At 41.0% G+C, this 20,696-nt stretch overlaps 1 protein-coding gene across 3 annotated transcripts in view; it reads right to left on the minus strand.

Moving 5' to 3' along the window:
- The window catches only part of EPG5 (ectopic P-granules 5 autophagy tethering factor), a 128,463-nt gene that overhangs the window by 51,346 nt on the left and 56,421 nt on the right, over positions 1 to 20,696 (minus strand). For all 3 annotated transcript variants that reach the window (XM_054461007.2, XM_054461006.2, XM_063653622.1), the window contains exons 17-26: positions 16,735 to 16,875; positions 15,494 to 15,638; positions 15,065 to 15,262; positions 14,576 to 14,686; positions 12,781 to 12,903; positions 11,383 to 11,549; positions 9,639 to 9,860; positions 7,143 to 7,266; positions 3,141 to 3,285; positions 187 to 358 (exon numbers count right to left, since the gene is read on the minus strand). In XM_054461007.2, coding sequence (XP_054316982.2) covers positions 187 to 358; positions 3,141 to 3,285; positions 7,143 to 7,266; positions 9,639 to 9,860; positions 11,383 to 11,549; positions 12,781 to 12,903; positions 14,576 to 14,686; positions 15,065 to 15,262; positions 15,494 to 15,638; positions 16,735 to 16,875 — 1,548 coding nt within the window. The remainder of the gene's footprint in view (positions 1 to 186; positions 359 to 3,140; positions 3,286 to 7,142; positions 7,267 to 9,638; positions 9,861 to 11,382; positions 11,550 to 12,780; positions 12,904 to 14,575; positions 14,687 to 15,064; positions 15,263 to 15,493; positions 15,639 to 16,734; positions 16,876 to 20,696) is intronic.

Below are 20,696 nucleotides of genomic sequence, written 5' to 3' on the forward strand. Positions count from 1 at the left end.
GAGAGTACCACATAATTTCCATGTGAAATTATAAGACTTGTTAACCAAGTGAACCGTCTGGGCCAGGTTGGTCAAACTATCCTCATGGTAAAAATGCTGACAAGGAAGCCACTCCAGGTAGCAAATCATCCAGGCTGTCAAAGCCACCAGCATGGGAACATGATCCTTGAGGATGCACGGTCTTACCTGGCCTGCTGTTGCAACAGATTCAGGTCTGTGCACACCAGCTGGGTGGCGTCCTTCTGACTCAATAGCACAGCAGAGGAAATAACTGGCACAGGAGGCTTCGTCGGGTGCAGAACAAGGGGAGGCTGGGGAGCCTCATGCTTCCGCAAGTTACTTAAAACCCTTTCTTTAGCTGAAAGAAAATTAAGTCATACATACTGAGCAATCAGGTGAATTAGCAGGAGAACAGAAGCATGTGGTACAATTAAGTAGAATTCCTATCCTCAAAAAATTTATAGTCTTATGTTAAAGAGTTAAAGCTCATGACCTTAAATTATTACCCTAGACAGGCCTTGCATGACATGCTAACAAGTTTGGACTTGATAATAGTGTAAAGCTACTATCTAGTGTCTTATGCTAATATCATGTGGATCTAGTGAACAGCTCTATGCAAGCTTGAATCAGATGGTAGCTATCATCTGAATAATGGTTTAGGTAAATGGAGTAGGTCTGGAGGCAGGTCACCCAGTTAAGGTTTTAATGCCATCATCCAGAATTCAGAGGAATAGAAGAAAAAGGAATAAGCGTTATGGAATATAGCCGAGTCAAAAATCTGAAATCAGGTCAAGGAGGACTGGATGCAGTAAGAGATAAAATGAATGAAGACATACACATAAGCTCCTTCAGCACTTCTATTTATGCAGTCATATAGTCCATCAGTCATTTACTTATTCATTCACTCAACAAATGATTTATGGAGTCCAAATAAGCAATCCAGTGCCACACACACACACACAAAAGGTGAATCTCTACCATGCAACTTTGCCCTAGATTACACATGATCTCATACTGTTTAATCAAATTCAAATGTTTGATACTTCTAGACTTAGTACAGAGCTGAATACATAGTAGATATCCAATAGATTCCTATCTTCCCTCCCTCTCCCTTCACCACACTATACACATACCACACAGCAGGTGGGGACTGAATAACATGAAGAAAAATGCTGCTACCTGCTCAATTCTTTTCAATAGCAAGAAACAGAGGAAGGCAGTGGTCAAGGGAATTTCAAATCAGTAAGTCAAGTCAACAAGTACTTAAGGGACTACAATGAATTTCTGATTACATTCCAGATGTAACATTCCATTTTCTATTCTTGTTGAGAAAAATTAAAGAAAAATTAATAGCCATGACTTTACTCGGCATAAGGAGACTTGTACTGTTTGTACCCCAAACAGACGGAATTCAACATTTCAAATAGGTCAAGTACAGCACTATCCCTTATAGTTAGTGTTTTTCCACTAGAACTAACCACTCTTTGCACAGATGTAACCAAGTTAGGTATTCACCACTGGATAAGACTTGTGACTATTGATGTTAAAGTTCCTTTCAAGCAACATAAGAGGCCACAATGCTAAAGGAAAACTGGGGGCTCTTTCAAACCCAATATAAGTTACCATAAAAGAAAAACCAAGGATATTTTAAAAACAAACAAACAAAAAATCTAAATTCATGTTTAACAGTAATCACCACTCTGGACCACAACTGACAAAAATATTGAAGCCAATAAAACAAATTTAGTGTAAGAAAAAGAAATTGTTATCACAACGGTGCTAGTGAAATTTTTCCTACAACCAATCACAACCACAAATTAAATCATTTGATATAATCATCAACTAACCTCTTATATCTGAGAAAAAACCTGAAACTCACTATTTAGAAGTATAGGCCCTAATTTTGTTTAGAAGTACAAGGTATCGCCAGACACAAGAGGTAGAATAATGAGTGGTAGACAGCAGGTCTCTGGAGTCAGACAGCTCTGCCCAATAACCAGCTATGTGGCCCATGCGGGCAGGTCACCTAACAGCTTACAAATTCGGTTTCTTATCTGCTCAATAGGGATAACCTAACAACATAGGGTTTTTGTGAGGACTGAGTTAATGCATATAAAGCACTGAGACAGTGCTTGGAACAAACTAAGGGCTTCATAAATTACTAGCTTAACTCCAGCGAAAACAATTCGTATTTTAGGACAGTGTTCAGGCAACATAGAAACACTACAAATGAAAGGGCATGAACAGAAATCATTTAATAGTTCCCAGATCTGTTCATATATTTCTTCTTCTTAACAAACTTTCAGGAATAGAAAAATGAGAATCTACCTTGTTGGCTTGAGGGCAATTTTCATCCCTTTCTCTATATACCTTTCTATACCATTTAATATTTAAAATTAATATATATCTTTTATAATCAGAAAAAAAAATATTGTTTCAAAAAAAAATGCAGGGAGAGGAAATGCTGGAGGGAAAAATTTTAGAGCCTTAGAAGAGACGAGCCAGCACCATTTTACAGATGAATGGCGTGAAGTCCAGAGAAGTTCTTATTTGTCTCTCTTCATACAACTAACGCATTTTGGTTAGTGGCAAGCTGGAATAAGAAGGTATTCTGCATTTATCTGAACCACCTCAGTGTCTTATTACACTATATATTGTAATAAATATTTTGGTCAACAATTGAATTTACAATGATATGTCCTGTATTTTTGAAATATAGTCAGTAATGAAAATTAATAGGTTACCCCAAATATCAGCAACTTTATAGGTTAAATGGGCTTTTGTGGCCTGATAGAAAACTAACTGGTAATTTATACCACTGTTTCTCTAGAAAAATGTACTGGGAGAAACAAGTAACTTAGAAACTTCAGGAATCTGATTCATTTGTATGGTAAGGGTTCTAGGTACAAAGGAAAAGAGTTTATAAAAGAAAAAGACAGACTTCTGATTTTCAAAACTGCAAAGTAATTACATTTACAGTTGCAATTTACACCATTGTGTAAGTAAACTGAAATTTCTTTTTAAAGCATCAGAGGAAAAATGAACACTGGGGGAATAAAGTACGTCAGCCTCAACCCTCCATGGCTCTGATTCAATCATTCATTCACTCATTCGAAGGGGCAGGTGCTCCCAGGACCCACCCAGCAAAGGATCAGTGAAGTCCAGCTGCACGGACAAACTGCAGGGTGTGGAATGGGACTCAAGCTTGGCCTGTGTCCACAGACCAACAGTCTCCTGAAACTCATGATAGATGCGCTCCATGTTCAAATACTCCATCCACAGATCCTGAAACAGAACGACAGTATTTTAACTCTGACAGACAAGTCACATATAAAACTATGTATTTAACAATAAAGTGAACCAGTAAGTTTCAACACGAAGTGGTCTACTCCAAGTCCTCCACCATTAGGATAAATTGCCATTAAAATGACCACTCTAACAATCCCTGCAGTAGCTGTAAAACTTTGATTGTGTATCATGATTAGAAAAAATTTTAACAGCCCTATATGTATATTTGTAAATTATATACATACACTATAAAGCTAACACATTATGTATACTATAAGACATAGGTAAAAAATAGCAAATGTTAAAGAGGTAAAAAATAAAATGTTAAAAAATAATCAAATCTGAATTAGATCAAAACACTAAATCCAACTATCAATTTACAGTAAATACAGGGGACAGAAAAACATGTTAAACTACACCATGAAGATACAGTTAGCAAAATCCATACTGTGGGGAGCCTCTATGGACAAACTACCCAGTTTCTTCAACAAATAAATTGCAAGGAAAAGTAAAGGGATAAGGGGAGGACTTGTAGATTAAACAGACTTATAAGACATATCAACCAATCACAACATGTGGATCCTGATTCAAACTATGAAAATAAATAAAAACAAAACTTTTATGACATTTATGAGAAAGGTGGAAACTTGAACATTGACTAAATATTTGATATTAAAAATTATTTCTAATATGTTTAGGTATGCTATTGGGTTATGTCATTTTTTTATCCCTATCTTTTAAAATCTTCATGTATCAAGTGCTCTCTGGGATTACCTCCAAGATAAAATGGAAGAGGAAGTGGATGGGCTATAGATGAAACTAGACACATGGCATATGCGGGGAGGGGGAGAAGAGCATGCCCATTATACTGGTCTCCTTATTTTCCTATACAATGGAATTTTTTCATAATAACAGGTGTCAAATAAGTAAATAAATAAAATGAGAAAACAATAAATATAGCAGCTCTAGTAACCTCTCCCTACACTCCCATGGGCTGTCTTGCATATTCTGAATTATATATATTTCACTTTGGTGATCACTACACTTTAGAATGGGGGACTGCCTTTAACAACAACAAAAAAAAGTCAAATTATCAATGAACTTCAAATAGTAATAGGAAGTGAGCAAACAGGGACTATGGGTTTGTGGACCGTGATTTTTTTTGGAGTTTAAGTGTTCTAAAGGCCCAAGGATCCCTCTAAACCAAAAAATGTCCTTGGCTTCTCAATAAGCACACTGCTGTGAAGTCCCAAATCATTATTTCCAAACCAACCCCAAAGCCCAAGGCATTCCAGACTCAGAGGAGGAGCTCCAATGTAATCCTGATCACAATCCTGAATTCTACATGCAGCTGAGTGTTCAATGTGCTGGGCTAGATCCTCCTATTGCATACATGCTCCTTTAAATAGGGTCACTCTGTCACTTTCTCTGCCTCTATGCCAAGTAACTGTTAACAGAGGCTAATGAATAGAGCAACTACTAGGAATTAATGATAGGTAAGCAGAGACATCTTAGAAACCATAAAAATACAAAACAACCCTGAGCTTGAATTACAGATCAAGAAATTATACATCAAGCACCAAGCAAAGGCTGACTTAAAAAGAAAAAGAGAGGGAAAGCAAGCAATTAATTCTGTTGATGCTGAGGAACCAGGATAAATCTCAGAGAACCAAGAAAGCTATGGCTAATTTTTAAAAACACTGACCAAGTACCTACCATGTACAAAGCCTTGGATATGGATGAGGGGTGTCAAGTATAAAAAGATGAGGAGATGGAACTGCACTCAAAGGATGTCAGGACACCATGGTCTCATATGTATTTTTCTTGTTTCTCTGGCTCTATATTCTCAGTTTTATTTCTCTGTGCCTCAAATGCTGTTATCTCTCAGTGTTCCATCTTCAGTCCTCTTCTTAATCTACATATTCTCTTACCACTAAATCCACATATCCGACTTTGCCTCATTCCTGAATTCTAGATCTTTACCTCCCCTTCTGACCAACTCCTTGATAGAGAGCTCTCATTGAAGCCCCTCAGGCACCCCCTCTTCCAGGGTTTATCTCTGGGGGCCAAAGTTAGAAATTTGGAAGTCTTTGGATATCTGATTCTTCCTCGATATATTTTTAATTCATCCATTTGTTTAATAACTGCTGCTATTTCAATAGTTCTCCAAACAAAGACTTCAAAATACAAGCCAAATTATTTAGAAAAGTATACATGGCCCTTAGGGATTTCACTCCTACTCATCTCTCTGGTTTCATCTGCCCTGCCTCAGGTGCTATGCCCTCCCTGCACCTTTCTGAACATGCCCATCCCTTTCTCACCTGCTATATGTCGCTGCACATACTGGTCTTTCTGCCCATTAACTTCCTCTCTGCCACTCCCTAACACCATGCCTTTCCTTTCCATCTGCCCAACTCCCATTTGTCCTTCAGGGCTCAGCTCAAAGGTCACCACTCCAGGCGCAATCCAAATCAGGGGCTATTCCCCTATGTTCCCATAGTACCCTGTGCATTCCACTCTCATAATTTTTTTTTTTCTTAAGACGGGGTCTCTCTCTGCTGCCCAGGCTGGAGTGTAGTGGTGCAATCTCAGCTCACTGCAACCTCTACCTCCCAGGTTCAAGCGTCACTGCAACCTCTACCTCCCAGGTTCAAGCGATTCTCCTGCCTCAGCCTCCTGAGTCGATAGGATTACAGGTGCCCACCACCATGCCCGGCTAATTTTTGTATTTTTTAGTAGAGATGGGGTTTTGCCATATTGGCCAGGCTGGTCTTGAACTCCTGACCTCAGGTGATCCACCTGCCTTGGCCTCCCAAAGTGTTGGGATTACAGGCGTGGGCCATGCACCTGGCCCATAATCTTGATCACAAAATGTAATAACTGTTTGTTTAGTCTCCTGTTGGCCAATAAGCTCTTTGAAGGCAGGGAATGTACCAGATTTCTTTTTTGTATCTTTGGTACCTGGCACTTAGAAGACACTCAGCAAATACTCACAGAAGGCAAGGAAAGCAAGAAGAAAGAAGGCAAGGAATGAAGGAAAGAAAACAAGAAAAAGACACCTACTGGAGATAAAATATACACATGATGTGAAAGTAGGAGGGTTTAAGGATCCAAATGAAAGTGTTTCAACTCTTAGAGTTTCCTAAATCTCATTCTGGTGCTGGGGTCAATACTCAAAAGACTGCAACCCTAGAAAAAAAAGAACTAGAATAGAAGAGAATTGTCTTCCCCAACCCTTTTTCCCTGTCCTCAAGATGGCTAGAAAAGCTTAGAGAAAACTGAGATTACAAGTTTTGGCCTGAAAAAGGGTCAACATCTTTGAGTGCCTGGAAGAAAACAGCTTAGGACATACGAAGACTGAAATCAAGTGGTTCCAGAAGAGCAACCAGAACTGTGACAATGGCAAGTAAGCACCTCCAAGCCAAACAAAGGTGAGCTCCTGATCTCCTCCATGCAACCAACCTCCTACAACACCTATGGATCCCTACAAATTCTTACAAATTCTTACACTGTATGTAAGAATGGGAGTAGAGATAATTGCTTAAAGGTATTCAGCTACTAGCAACTTCCAATTAAAAAAAATACACAGTCAGAGGAAGGTTATGTTTATGAGGTTGTAAAAAGCCCTAGAACAAGCTTCAAGCCTTCAGGTAGAAGGCACGGTGAGGCTGGAGATTCAAAAGGGAGTATTCCCTCCATATAATTACTTAGATACTGACAAAACCATAGAAACAATGACCATCTGAGTGACTACCCATTTTGTTATCAATAAATTGTTTTATTATGAATATGACCAGTTCAAATTACATTCAGATATGCTAAAAAAAAAAAAAAAAAGAGGGCTAGAGTATCACCTGCTGATTCTGCATCACTTTTGCTAGCCTGTGAATATCATAATGCTTTGGTAGAGAAGGGATATAGGTATCTCCTTTTTGAAAATTCTCATCTTCTAGCCATAATATATATACATTGAAGAGCCTAAAAGATAAAAACATAATTATATGAAACATAAAAAGATCAGCATGCAAATGAAGCTTCTTACATCTCTAGGAACACTGGCATCCCTACATAAGAGTAAAGAAAGCCCATAATACAGAAAATGTGGCCAACAACCACCACGGCTCCCAGGGAACTCCTGGTCCAGCAGGGGAGGCATGTCACAGATTATTCAAATATGATGCGATAATTGCTAAAACAAAAGGTATGAAGAAGGGGCTCTGACAACCATTCTTAAAGTAGATTTAAATATTTTTGCTTAAAAAAGCAAAAATAATACATTCAAATAAAAACATTTTCAGAGAAAATATTAAGAGCTATTTTAAACTTAGGCATTGTAGGAATTTTCCAGCTTTAGGCTCAAGAACCATCTCCCACCTCAAAGAATCGCAAATAAATATCACAGCATGTGTGTATGCCACTCTCATCAAGAAGGAATAAAATAAAATCAGACTTAAAAAAATAAAAGTTCTGGCCGGGCACAGTGGCTCATGCCTGTAATTCCAGTACTTTGGAAGGCTGAGGCGGGCGGATCACGAGGTCAGGAGTTCGAGATAAGCCTGACCAACATGGTGAAATCTCGTCTCTACTAAAAATACAAAAATGAGCCGGGCGTGGTGGTGCACACCTGTAATCCCAGCTACTCAGGAGGCTGAGGCAGGAGAATCACTTGAACCCGGGAGACAGAGGTTGCAGTGAGCCAAGACTGCACCACTGTACTTCAGCCTGGGTGACACAGCAAGACCCTGCCTCAAAAAAAAAAAAAAAAATTCCAATTTTCCAGTAAAAACCTTTTTAAAAATATGATACTTCCTTCATTTTTATTTTGTTTTGTTTTTACCAGCAGTACTAGAAAAATAGTCGGCAAATACATAAATTACTGGGTAGGGGACTAGGAGGTGGCCTGGCCTGACTTTACTCAATAAAGTGGAAAATTACCTCCTTTACCTCTGCAACAGCCAGTCCAGGAAGACAGACAAGGACAGGGCTTTGGAGTTCTTACAGGGAAGAGGTTGCTAGGTAGTTCTCTCCTCCAGCTTCTGACTCAGTGAAATAGGTGGCCACTTTATGAACACATACCAGGAGCGGGGATATAACAGAGGTAGAAGGGAATATCAAAGACTTTCTTGGCTTATCTAAAATATTCACAGAGAAAGCCTTCCACTGGTTAAAGCTGGTTAAAAATAAGTTCTCCTTCAACAAGCAACATAAGGGAAGAAATCATTCTGGAGGCTGACAGAGAGCCCTAAAAGGTTGAGGGCAAGTAAACCTAAGGCCTCAGTGCTAGATGAAATGCGGGCCTCACCAAGCTATTGTGTATTCAGGATTAATTCTTAAGAGCCATTTTTATTAAGTCTTATTTGTAAGACTAGTATTTGGTTTATGTCAAACTTATAAATGAAAGGTAAAGGAACTGTGTGAAAGGAATCCAAACCTAGTGTGAGAGGAATCCAAACCTACTTCAGAGTTCTTAACCTTTTAGAGGAGGCAAATATTGTACCCTGATTTTATAGGGCACATATTTTTGGGAGATTACTAGACCCCCTCATCTCAGGTGGATCCCTGAATCCCGTGGAGGATCTATGAACCACACTTAAAGAGCTCTGCCTTGGTCATCTGTTTCTTTTGAAGAGCTATTCTAAGCTACGTGTGGTGGCACACACCTGTAGTCTCAACTGCTCGGGAGGATCACGTGAGCCCAGGAGTTCGGGGCTGAGGTGCACTATGATTGTCTCACTATAATCGTGCCTATGAATAGCCACTGCATTCCAGCCTGGGCAACATAGTGAGACACTCCTTCTTAAAAAAATAACTATTCTAGCAAGGTTTTTTTGTAACGGAGTCTCACTCTGTTGCCCAGGCTGGAGTGCAGTGGCATGATTATGGCTCATTGCAGCCTCGACCTCCTGGGCTTAAGGGATCCTCCCACCTCAGCCTCCCAAGTAGCTGGGACCACAGGTGTATGCCACCAGGCTTGGCTAATTTTTTTTTTTTTTTTTTAGAGATAGGGTCTCACTATGTTGCCCAGGCTGTCTAGCAGGCTTTAATAGTTGTTTACCTGCTATGATAAAATTTGGCTTATTTCTATTTTCACATAAAGAAGTAGAAGAGGATTTATCACTCAGACTGTACATCCAAACTCGACACAAGTACATCCAAACTGTTGATTCAGTTCTCTTGAGGAACATAAAAGAGAAACATTTCAAGATGCAAATCTATATCAAAGCCACCTTCCATATTCAATCTAACCGTGTTAAGAGAATAACATCTAGCAGTTTGTAACACAGTTAACTGCTCCAGCATAGTACCTGTGCTGCAAACAACAATGTAAGTGGCTAAATAACCATACTCACCTCACCAGCTCCTTGTGCAGTTCTGGTGAAGTCAGGTAACCAGGGGTGCCACAGTGGCTCTCTGGCAGCCCTTCACTGCCCTCTGCTGGAACACGGATGGCCTTGCTTGCAGCATGGTGGAAGTCAGCCACCTCGGTCAAACGTCTCTTCATTTCTTTCAACAAACTGATATGAGCAGGACTTTGAAAAAACCTTCTTCCAATACAACCATCTATGGGTAACCTTAAAAAACACAAGCACAGATCTATAACCTTTCAACACAAGATATACTTTCTGTATGGCATAAAATAGCAGTTAATTAGCAAGGCAATTTACTGTGATTATGGATATACACCATTAAATTAACACCTATTATTTCTACCTCAAAGATTATTTTGATGGTCCAACAAGATGGTGTATATGAAAGTAGTTTTAAAAAGTGTGAAATGCTACACAAATTTAAGACATCACTACTTAAGGGTACAGCATAGATTAAAGATGGTTTCTATTCTTGAAGAACTTGCAATCTGGCAAAAACTAAAATAGAAGCGACTAAGAATCTATCTATCTATCTATCTATCTATCTATACACACACACACACACATATATATATACATTTTTTTTTTTTTTTGAGACAGAGTCTCGCTCTGTCACCCAGGCTGGAGTGCAGTGGCATAATCACGGCCCACTGCAACCTCCACCTCCTGGCGACTCTCCTGACTCAGCCTCCCAAGTAGCTGGGATTATAGGCATGCGCCACTGTGCTGGGCTTTTTTTTTTTCTTTTTTTAGACAGAGTCTTGCTCTGTCGCCCAGGCTGGAGTGCACTGGTGCAATCACAGCTCACTGCAAGCTCTGCCTCCTGGGTTCACACCATTCTCCTGCCTCAGCCTTTCAAGCAGCTGGGACTACAGGCGCCCGCCACCACGCCTGGCTAATTTTTTTGTATTTTTTTTAGTAGAGACGGGGTTTCACCGTGTTAGCCAGGATGGTCTTGATCTCCTGACCTCGTGATCCACCCGCCTTGGCCTCCCAAAGTGCTGGGATTACAGGCGTGAGCCACCGCGCCCAGCCGTGCTGGGCTAAGTTTTCTATTTTTAGTAGAGACGGAGTTTCACCATGTTGGCCAGGTTTGTCTCGAACTCCTGACCTCAAGTGATCCTCCCTCCTTGGCCTCCCAAAGTGCTGGGATTACAGGCGTAAGCCACCATGCCCAGCCAGTATCTATATATTTCAAATGAGTAAGTTAAGGGAATGAGGAATTGAGGCAGGAGCTAGAGAGCAATGGTTGGTAATAGTGGATGGCTCTGGCTGGGTGGAGTATCTTCATATGAATCCCATGAAAATGCTGAATATTCCCAAGTACAACCCACAGGTGACAGACAAAGCTTGGCCTTTGTTCACACGTGCACCACTCATCACAAGGTCCCCTCCCACAACCCCCATGACGGTCACACAGGCAGCCTCAGTTTAAGGCAGTTGCTCTCCCTTTGCATCTCCAGAAGTTCTGTGTGAAACCTTGCCCAATCCCAGGGTGTTGTCTTTACTACACTGGTCATAGAAGATGGTAAAGAGAAGCTGCCACAAGACACCAGCAACTCAAAAAAGATCCAGTCTAATAAATGTCAAACATAGAGACAGAGTCCTCCCAGAGATCACCAAAGAATGATTCCAACTCACACTCCACAGTCTAAGAACACATAGAATGAGAGCAGTGCAAAGGCAGAAATGGACTCACAGAAACCTACAATACTGGGCACCATACCCATACTGTGGTCCTGGACGGTGAAGATACAGAAGGAAGAACTTCTGCCAAATGAGTGGCAGGAGGGGGTGATCAGAAGGTGTGACCAGAGCCTGGTGGGCCCAGCGATAAATCAGCAGCCTCTGGAGGGATGGCACGATGGGGAGCTTCAGCTGGGTCTGGGCTTTCTACAAAAAAGAAGGGGCTTTGAGTAACCACAAAATGAACATAAATGCGAACAGTTAACTCTTTCTAAGTGATCCAACTGAAACACCAAACATTCTGTTTTCAATTCAATAATATATTTTTTAAAAGTCACATAAAACTCACTTCTCCAATCCACTAGTTAACATTTTAACCTCCTTGGTAGCAAGACATATAGGGCAGCTTTTATTCTGTCAAAACACTTCACAGACCCCAAAATGGGTATGGGTCTTAAGAGTCATCTAGTCTAACCTCATTTTCATTTCTGAAATTCCTTGGCAAATACAACGTTATAGTGCAAGGGAACAGAATGATATGAAAACCAAAAGTAAAGCCGGGGGCAGTGGCTCACACCTGTAATCCCAGCACTTTGGGAGGCCAAAGCAGGTGGATCATTTCAGGTCAAGAGTTCAAGACCAGCCTGGCCAACATGGCAAAACCTTGTCTCTACTAAAAATAGAAAAATTAGCTGGGTGTGGTGGTGCACTCCTGTAATCCCAGCTACTCGGGAGGCTGAGGCATGAAAATTGCTTGAACCCGGGAGGTGGAGGTTGCAGTGAGCTGAGATTGTGCCATTGTAAAATTCCAGCCTGGGCGACAGGGCAAGACTCTGTCTCAAAAAAAAAAGAAAAAGAAAATGTGACTATGTGACTGTCAAACTTTATCAATCAAAATTCAGATTTCAAAAGGACATTTGAGAACGCTGAATTCTTTGAGAGGCTCTGAAACCCAAAAGCAAATTCTTTAACAGGCTCTGAAACCCAAAAGCAAAATATATACTAAAATAGAAGGTCTTTAAAGCCTTATTCCAGTCTTTCCCACACATTAGTAAGCCTAAGAATCAGCTGGAAGTTTCAAAAAATAACCTCCTTGTCCCACTCCAGACTCAGAGACTCCAAATCCCAGAAGGTGAGGTCTAGGAATCTGCTTTTTAACAAGCTCTCCAGGGAATTCTGATGTACGTGGGATGCAATGACAACCCCCGTCACATGTGCAATGATCCAGCCCTCAAATACTAGGCTGAGACTCTTGTTAAACAAACCTTGAGAAGCAAGTACTCTTCAATTACACAGTTTTAAGTATTGGTTTGGTTGTTGAGCTTTCCAAACATTCACAACAAAATAAAACACAAAAGCCCAAAAGCTATGGGTGAATCCATCAGCATCAAAGTGTAAGCCACCTTCTACCACTCAAATGCAGAACTGCCATTTGTACCTTCAGAGCTTGGTCAGGGGTGAAAGCAGAGTTTATCACCAATTCCCCTTCAATAACTCTCCGGAGCTGGGAGTCCTCTTCAAAGATGGATTCCATGTTGAGCACTGTCCAGGCAAACCAGACCTACAATGACACCAGATAAAGGGGAGGGGAAGGAGGAGCTCGCCCCACTGACAAAATACATCCTGATATTCCACAATTTAAACTCTCTTCCTATCTCAAGCTCAATCAGCAAATATTTGCAGTTTCTAAAATTAACACCTTTTTATACCTACCTATATCCTTGTCGCAGATATAAATTTAAATAAAATAGATTATTGGAAAATGTTACATTCCTTTGGAAAGGCTACTTTAGTACAAGAAGATGTTCATTAACTCTATATTTACCAGGCAAGATCTGTGTGCAAGAGAGACAGGAAAGAGGACCAGACAGGGGCTCTGGCTTTAAGAAGTCTTCCATCTACTGGAGTAGACAAGACTAATATACAAGTAAGCAAAATGTGAAGCTGAGCAGTGACGAGGACTGAGTCAAGGTAAAGTGCTATATCAGAGAAGGTTCTATGTAGATGTCAGAGGGAAAGGCATGCTGCTAAGAGAATCCGCTAGGCAGAGACAAAAAGAGGAAAAGCCAGGGATGTGTCTAGGTAACAGCAAGGAGTTTGTTCCAGCTCAATCCATGAGAGGTGGGAAGAAGAGCAAGAAGTAAGACGAATAAGAGGTTGAAGAACGTTACTACTGATTTAAGAGATGAAACAGACATAATTTTATACACAAAGTCTAAGAGGTGGTAACGATAAAAATAATGCTGCTGCTGCTGATGACAATAACAATGGCCAACACTCAGTGAGCACTGGGTATGTGCTAAGCACTGTTCTAAATGCTTTACATATAGGTGCCATCATTATTCCCATTTGACAATTGAGAAAACTGAGGACAGATAGGTAGGCAAGCTGCCCAAGGCACAGAGCTAAAAAACGGCAGAACCCAGATTGAAACCCAGGCTGTCTGGCTCCAGTGCCCACTCTAAACCTCTCTGCAGTGCTGCTGGGCAGTCTTTGCAGTCCGGCTGGCTGGGGTATGATCAAGAGCTGTCTATTCCTGAGACAGCCCTTAATTCCACTGAACCTCAGTTACAGCTAGACACAGTAGTATGCCTGTAGTCCCCAAATACTAGGGAGGCTGGAAGCAGGAGAATCACTTAACAACAGGAGATTGAGACCAGCCTGGGCAACAAAGCGAGGCCCTGTATCCAAAAACGTTTTTTAATTAAAAAAAAAAGAAACTCAGGCAGGGCACGGTGGCTCACACCTGTAATCCCAGCACTTTGGGAGGCCGAGGCCGGCAGATCACCTGAGGTGAGGAGTTCGAGACCAGCCTGACCAACATGGAGAAACCCTGACTCTACTAAAAATACAAGGTTAGCCGGGCGTGGTGGCGCATGCCTGTAATCCCAGTTACTCGGGAGGCTGTGGCAGGGGAATAGCTTGAATCCGGGAGGCAGAGGTTGCAGTGAGCCGAGATCGCGCCATTGCACTCCAGCCTGGACAACAAGAGCGAAACTCCATCTCAAAAAAAATAAAAATAAAAAAAAACTCAGTTAACTCCTCTGTGAAACAGGAATGGCAACAGCACAACCTCACCAAAGGGCTACTGTAAAGATTAAATGAAAAAGTATACTTACACTAGAATAAGTGCTAAATAAAAGTTAGTTTACACTATTAGTAATTTCTTTGTAAGGATGATCATGAGATTAAAGTTCACAAAGATAACAAATGATCCTCAGTCAGTTTCCTACCTGAGTGGGCGTGGCCAAGCCCTCCACGAAGGAAGGAGTGATGTTGCCTGCCACAATCCAGCTTACCAAAGACGAGAGCAGACTCCGGTCACAGTGGTAACCCAAGGCATTCTACACCGGGAGATGTGGAGCAGAGAGAGGAGGCTTTAAGGAAAATCTTATCAATGACCTTTACAAGAGTATCAGCAATTGTCTTACTACAAGATTCTGGTAAGATAGAGATTTCAAGGATGAGTCCACCAGCAATAGTCCAAGGCAGAGCATTACAGCCAAATGTAATAAGCGGGACTCTTCCTGGGGTGTCCTTTCCAACTTCCCTAGGGTCTACGCTAGAGGACTATGATTATTGGGATAAGGTACCATTAAGGCAAAGCTTAAAGAAGGCAATGGCCACAAAGTAGAACTGAAAACTGTATTGGGGGAATCTTTTTAGAAAGCTACTTTATCTAGCCAATCACTGAAAGATAAATTCTCTAACAGGTTTTTTACCTTATGTTGCTGGTAGAGTAATTTCTGTATGCAGTCTTCCTGCATCAGCTGAAAAGCTGCTTTACACAAGTGGTCCATGAGGAAGAGGATAGGTTGTTCTCGGTACCAGAGATGCTGGCTTATGAGAGCCTGAACCCAGAACTCCAACACAGCAACGGGGCCCACTTCATTGGGCTGAGTGCTTACAGATATGTGTGCCTGTAGAGAAAAGGCTCATGTGATGGGGAATATAACAACCAGCCCCTCGTTTTTTAAATAGCAACAAAATACTATCTACCTCCACTACAAAGCCCAAATCTATTGCCTTTCTTGGCCAAAAGCACGCTGAGCCAAGTGATCTGAAATGACTAAAATCTAAGTGTGCTAACACTAGAGGTCTTGGTTGGGAAGACAGGCGAGAGTGTCCTTCGGGGCTTGCAAGGCCCTCACCTGGATCATGCTGTTGAGAAGCTTCACGTTGTCCCCATGGCTGGCTCCTGTAAGGTGCTGTGCCACCTTGTGGGTGACCTGCTGTGTGACACCCTGAGGGACACCGCTGTCCAAGTGTAGGAACAAGAGGAGATGCGACAAAAACCTGCCAAGCACACAGGAGGATGCACTTTACCTTCCGATCAGAACTCAACAGAATTTTCCCTAATTACTTATGAGGAAACAGAAAATTCCTAAATTGGTCCCATTTTTCGACCAAAGCACTATTTAAGAAGGGATTCTAGAATAATAAAGTTTTCACATTTAACATGGGTTAAAAGGAATTCTATCTACCCACAGAGGTGTAAGAACAGATTCACGACACACAAACACATGCAAGTTCAACAGCATTAGACGAAAAACACCCAAAGGCACCACTCTCCCCTCCTCACTCCCCAACTCCATGAATAAAGGCAGAGATGTTTCCAAACCATTCAGTTTCCAAACTTGCCTCATGCCCAGGGTGCTGATTCTTAAAAAGGGGTTGAAGGGTTAGGTGAGTAGTTCCCAGGACCTAACCCATTCCTACTAAAGTAACATCTCCGGGGGAGAAACCTGGGAATCCATATTTAGTAAGCTCTTTTGGGCAAGTTGGAGACATACTGCTTGAAAAGACACATAACAGGAAAACTGTAATGCTCCCCTTGTGCCTTTGGATGTACTTCATGTCCCCACTGTACAGGGTTCCTCCATAGGGGGTGAGGCCTCACCTCCCCTTTCATCACTGTTCATGAGGCCCCAGCCAGATGCTTTACTCTCGCCTCCCTAGACAGGTTGTTCTCTTCCCACCTTCCTAGCATCTTACCTGTTTGCAACACTGCACTATGTGCACTGTAAACAATTTAAAACAATCTTTTCGGTTGTTACAATGGCAAAGCCACTTGCTGCTTAATATCAGAAGCACGATTCCCAGAATCTCAGGGAAACAACTGCTCCTTCATATACTATTAAGCTTTAATAAGCAATTCAAAGTTATAATAAATGAAAAGGAAAAATATCTTTCATGGTAATAAAACTGGAGTCATTATTAGAATCACTGTTCATCAACCTGCATTCTAAACTGGGGTGCAGAATATTTTTGCCCCATAATATGCTATTGAAATAGCATTCCCTTTATTTTACTTAAGAAACCAGGAGATACAGTCATTTGTACTTGCTGGACTGTTTAAGAGTGTCTCCTGCCATAGATGGAACACACTTACTGCTCATTCTTCAGAAGGTAATACTGGCAAGGGTAAAATAAAGGTAGAATCTTATCCAGGACATGGACCACTGTTCTCAAATGTCTTGACTGGACCAGAATTCCCAACAGTGGGATGCCTTCTGCACAGAACTTCTCAATGCTATGGAAAAAGAGAAAGGCAATGAATATACAAGGGAGCTGGTTCATAAAATTCTGTTCTTCCAATGAGTTATGAGCCTTCAATACCTTGGGTTATCTCAGGTCTCCAACACATGTTTCATACCCAATCTTCACACAGAAATACTAAACCCAGAATTCTAGAATTGCAAAGAAACTTAAAAGTTAATCTATATTTTCATTTTATGGATGAGGAAGGTGAAGTATCATGCCCAAATTCACATAATTTCCTAGAGTAAGGTCAAAATGAGAACCCCAGTTTGCAAATTTCTAATCCAGAGTGCTCTCTACTACCATATTTTATTTCTCAAAAAGAGCTCCTAAGAGCCACAGGGACTCTCCTTGTCTGGATATTCCCACAAGGTAGCACAGCAAAGAGGAGACTCAAAAGTGACCTCAATCTGTCAGTACATGTTGACTATCCCTTAACTGAAATGCTTGAGACCAAGCATTTTAGATTTTGGAACACACGTATCATACTTATAAGCTGAGCATCCCTAACCCAAAAGTCCCAAATCCAAAATGCTCCAATGAACATTTCCTTTGAGAGCAATGTCAGAACTCAAAGTTTCAGATTTTGGAGCATTTCAAAGTTTAGATTTTCAGATTAGAGATACTCGACCTACATAAACTGCAAAATTCTGCTAAAACCAATTTGACATAAAAGTTTTATTCTCTGCCTCACTTCAAAGAATCTATCCTTAAAAAATAATCTCAAATATGGAAAAAAATATAAAATATGATCCCTGTAAAGAGGCACTTTTCAGGTTTATTTTTAACTCTAAAACTGAGAGGTGGAAAATGACTTAAGGAAATTTTAGAAAAATCCTTTCAATTGGAAATATTATTGTATCATTTTAAAATAATACACATGATGACAAAAGGCAATGTGGAAAAACACTTCTGCTATAAAGATAATAGGGAATACGACATAAAATTTTATACTCACGATCATAACTACTAGTAAAGAAAAGTTATTTGTGGAGGTGAATACAGGGACAATGTCACAACAAAAAAGTCATTGTACAAGAGTGGCAGAAGTGAGTGGCTTTTTCTCCACTTTCCTAATTCTGCAGTTTGGTTATACTGCTTTAATTCTGGGGGAGAAAATCATTTCAAAAAATAAAGTAATTGTGCAAAGGTTATGCCACAAGGAAACTACTTACAATATTAAAGTGAAAAACTAAGGATATAAAATTATACATACATCTTTAAAAAGATCAAAGGAAAAATGACAGATGAAAATAAACAGAAAAAAATCAATGATTTTATGATGGGAAATCTTCTGGGTGATTTTCTGACTTCTCTACAATGTCTGTAATATTATATTCACGTACAACTTACGTCCCTGCCTACTCCACCCATACCTAAGATTGTTTTAAGTTACTTCTGTATTCCAGTACACCTAATCCCAAATGCCCACCATGGAGTTTTACACTAGAGATCAGCCCTGAGAGGAAATGCTCATTCTCACTCTCACTCCCATTCAGGATTCAGTGATCAGCACAAATCAAAAGCTATCTTTAGAGAGAGCCCACAGCAGTATCAGTGAATAAAGAGCTATGGTCCCAGAATGGATACAAGAAATTCGAGAAATCATAGAACACTTAAGTTCAGATAACTACACTCAAGAGAATCACGTCAGACACTGTTCTAGGCATGTTACATGTGTTTTTTTGGGTTTTTTTGGTTTTTTTTGAGACAGAGTCTCACTCTGTCGCCCGGGCTGGAGTGCAGTGGCGCGATCTCGGCTCACTGCAAGCTCCGCCTCCCAGGTTCACGCCATTCTCCCGCCTCAGCCTCCCGAGTAGCTGGGACTACAGGCACCCGCCACCACGCCCGGCTAATTTTTTGTATTTTTAGTAGAGACAGGGTTTCACTGTGTTAGCCAGGACGGCAGGATGGTCTCGATCTCCTGACCTCGTGGATCTGCCCACCTCAGCCTCCCAAAGTGCTGGGATTACAGGCGTGAGCCACTGCACCCGGCCTACCTGTGTTCTGACTCACTTAAGCCTCATAAAGTAAGTTTGGTGTTATTATTACTCCCATTTTAGAGATGGGAAACCCGAAGTACAGGAAGCTGTTAATAACACTAGAGCTACTGGAAACAATATAAAGAGTATCTTCCTAAGGACCCTTATCAGGTCTCCTCTTTTCTAAATCAATTCTACCTTCTTTTACTTAGCTTTCAAATCTCTCCATAATTTGGCCCAACCGAACACCTGATCACCTCCATTCTCCAACATGAATCACAGGTGTCAGTGAGAAGTGTTTCCTCATCATTTCCCCTCCTTTCCCCTTACCCACTCAGATACCTGATGATCCTTTCCACATTCATTCAACCCACCAGGATTTGTTGAATACCTACTAAGTATAAGATCTAGAGATACACAATTGAACAAGACAATGTCCCTAACTTCATAGAGCAAACAGTCCATGAGAAGCGGGGGAGATTACAATGACAAAACACAGTGAGTGTGCTGTTCAGAATGTACAGGGGCTGCAGGTGGCAGGAGATGGCCCTTGAGCTGAATCTTCAACAAACTGTGGGCACTAGGTAACTGTAAGAGGAACACAACTTCACTCTGCTCATCAGCCTAGGATGTTGTCTTAGTCCATGTTGCACTGCTATAACGGAATACCTGAGACTGGGCAATTAATAAGGAAAAAAAAAAGGTTTGAGTCATAATTCTGCTGGCTGGAAGACTGGTCATCTGGTGAGAGCCTCAGGCTGCTTCCACACATGGTAGAAGGCCAACGGGAGCTGGCAGGTTCAGAGATTACATGGTGAGACAGGAAGTGAGGAGGCGGGGTGCCAGGCTCTTTTTAACAACCAGTTCTCATGGGAACTAAGAGACGAGAACTCATTCATTACTGAGAGGATGGCACCAAGACATTCATGAAGGATCAGCCCACATGACCCAAACACCTCCCATTAGGTCCCATCTCCAACACTGGGGATCAAATGTCAACATGAGGTTTAGGGGGACAAACATCCAAACTACAACAGATGTCTAATTTAAGACTCCTTTCCAAAACTCAGCTCTTCCATGAAGGTATCCCACCATACTGATCTCTCCTTCCTTTACATTCTTTCTGCTCAGCTTCTAAGTAGTTCTCAATCTAGGGTGTACATTAGAGATACTTAGGGAACTGGCCCCCAGCCCATTTAGGCCAGGATTCTCACCCTTTTCCCTGCACTGGGATTCTTAAAAGGCTCCAAAAGTGAATCTAAAGAACAGCAGAAGTTAAGAACCACTGCTCTCCACATATCATCCAGCCTGCAATTATATTCCATAGTACTGCCGATTGATTTATGTCTATCATCTCAACTAAACTGTCAGCAACCCGAGGGAAGCTATCAAACAACTCTTTATCTCTCTTACTTCATAGCACAACGCTGAAGACTACAGCTGATTGCAACTGGTATCCCACTGAAATTACACTTAATGTGGAACAAGATGTTGAAATGAGGATGCTAAAAAGTGTTACAGTGAGTCTAAAACACAAGAATCAGAAAGCAGAGGTCAAAGAGTCTGAAGACAAATGAAAAGACTAGAAAAAAATTAATGCATAAGAAAAGAATCTTTAAAGAAAAGGATGTTTAATCAACTGAGAAGTCATTCATGAATTCAATTATTTACTGCACCAGACACAGTCTTCATCACTAGTAATAAAATGGTAACATAAGACAAATGCCATTCCTGGGCACTTCTCTCATAGAAGTTATATATAACTGAATCTCTGAGAAAATTAAGCAGATTAACTATGATATAGGGTGATAAATGCTCCAGTAGAAGACAT

This window comes from Pongo pygmaeus, chromosome 17 (assembly GCF_028885625.2).
Source record: "Pongo pygmaeus isolate AG05252 chromosome 17, NHGRI_mPonPyg2-v2.0_pri, whole genome shotgun sequence".
In the NCBI taxonomy this organism is placed as follows: Eukaryota; Metazoa; Chordata; class Mammalia; order Primates; family Hominidae; genus Pongo; species Pongo pygmaeus.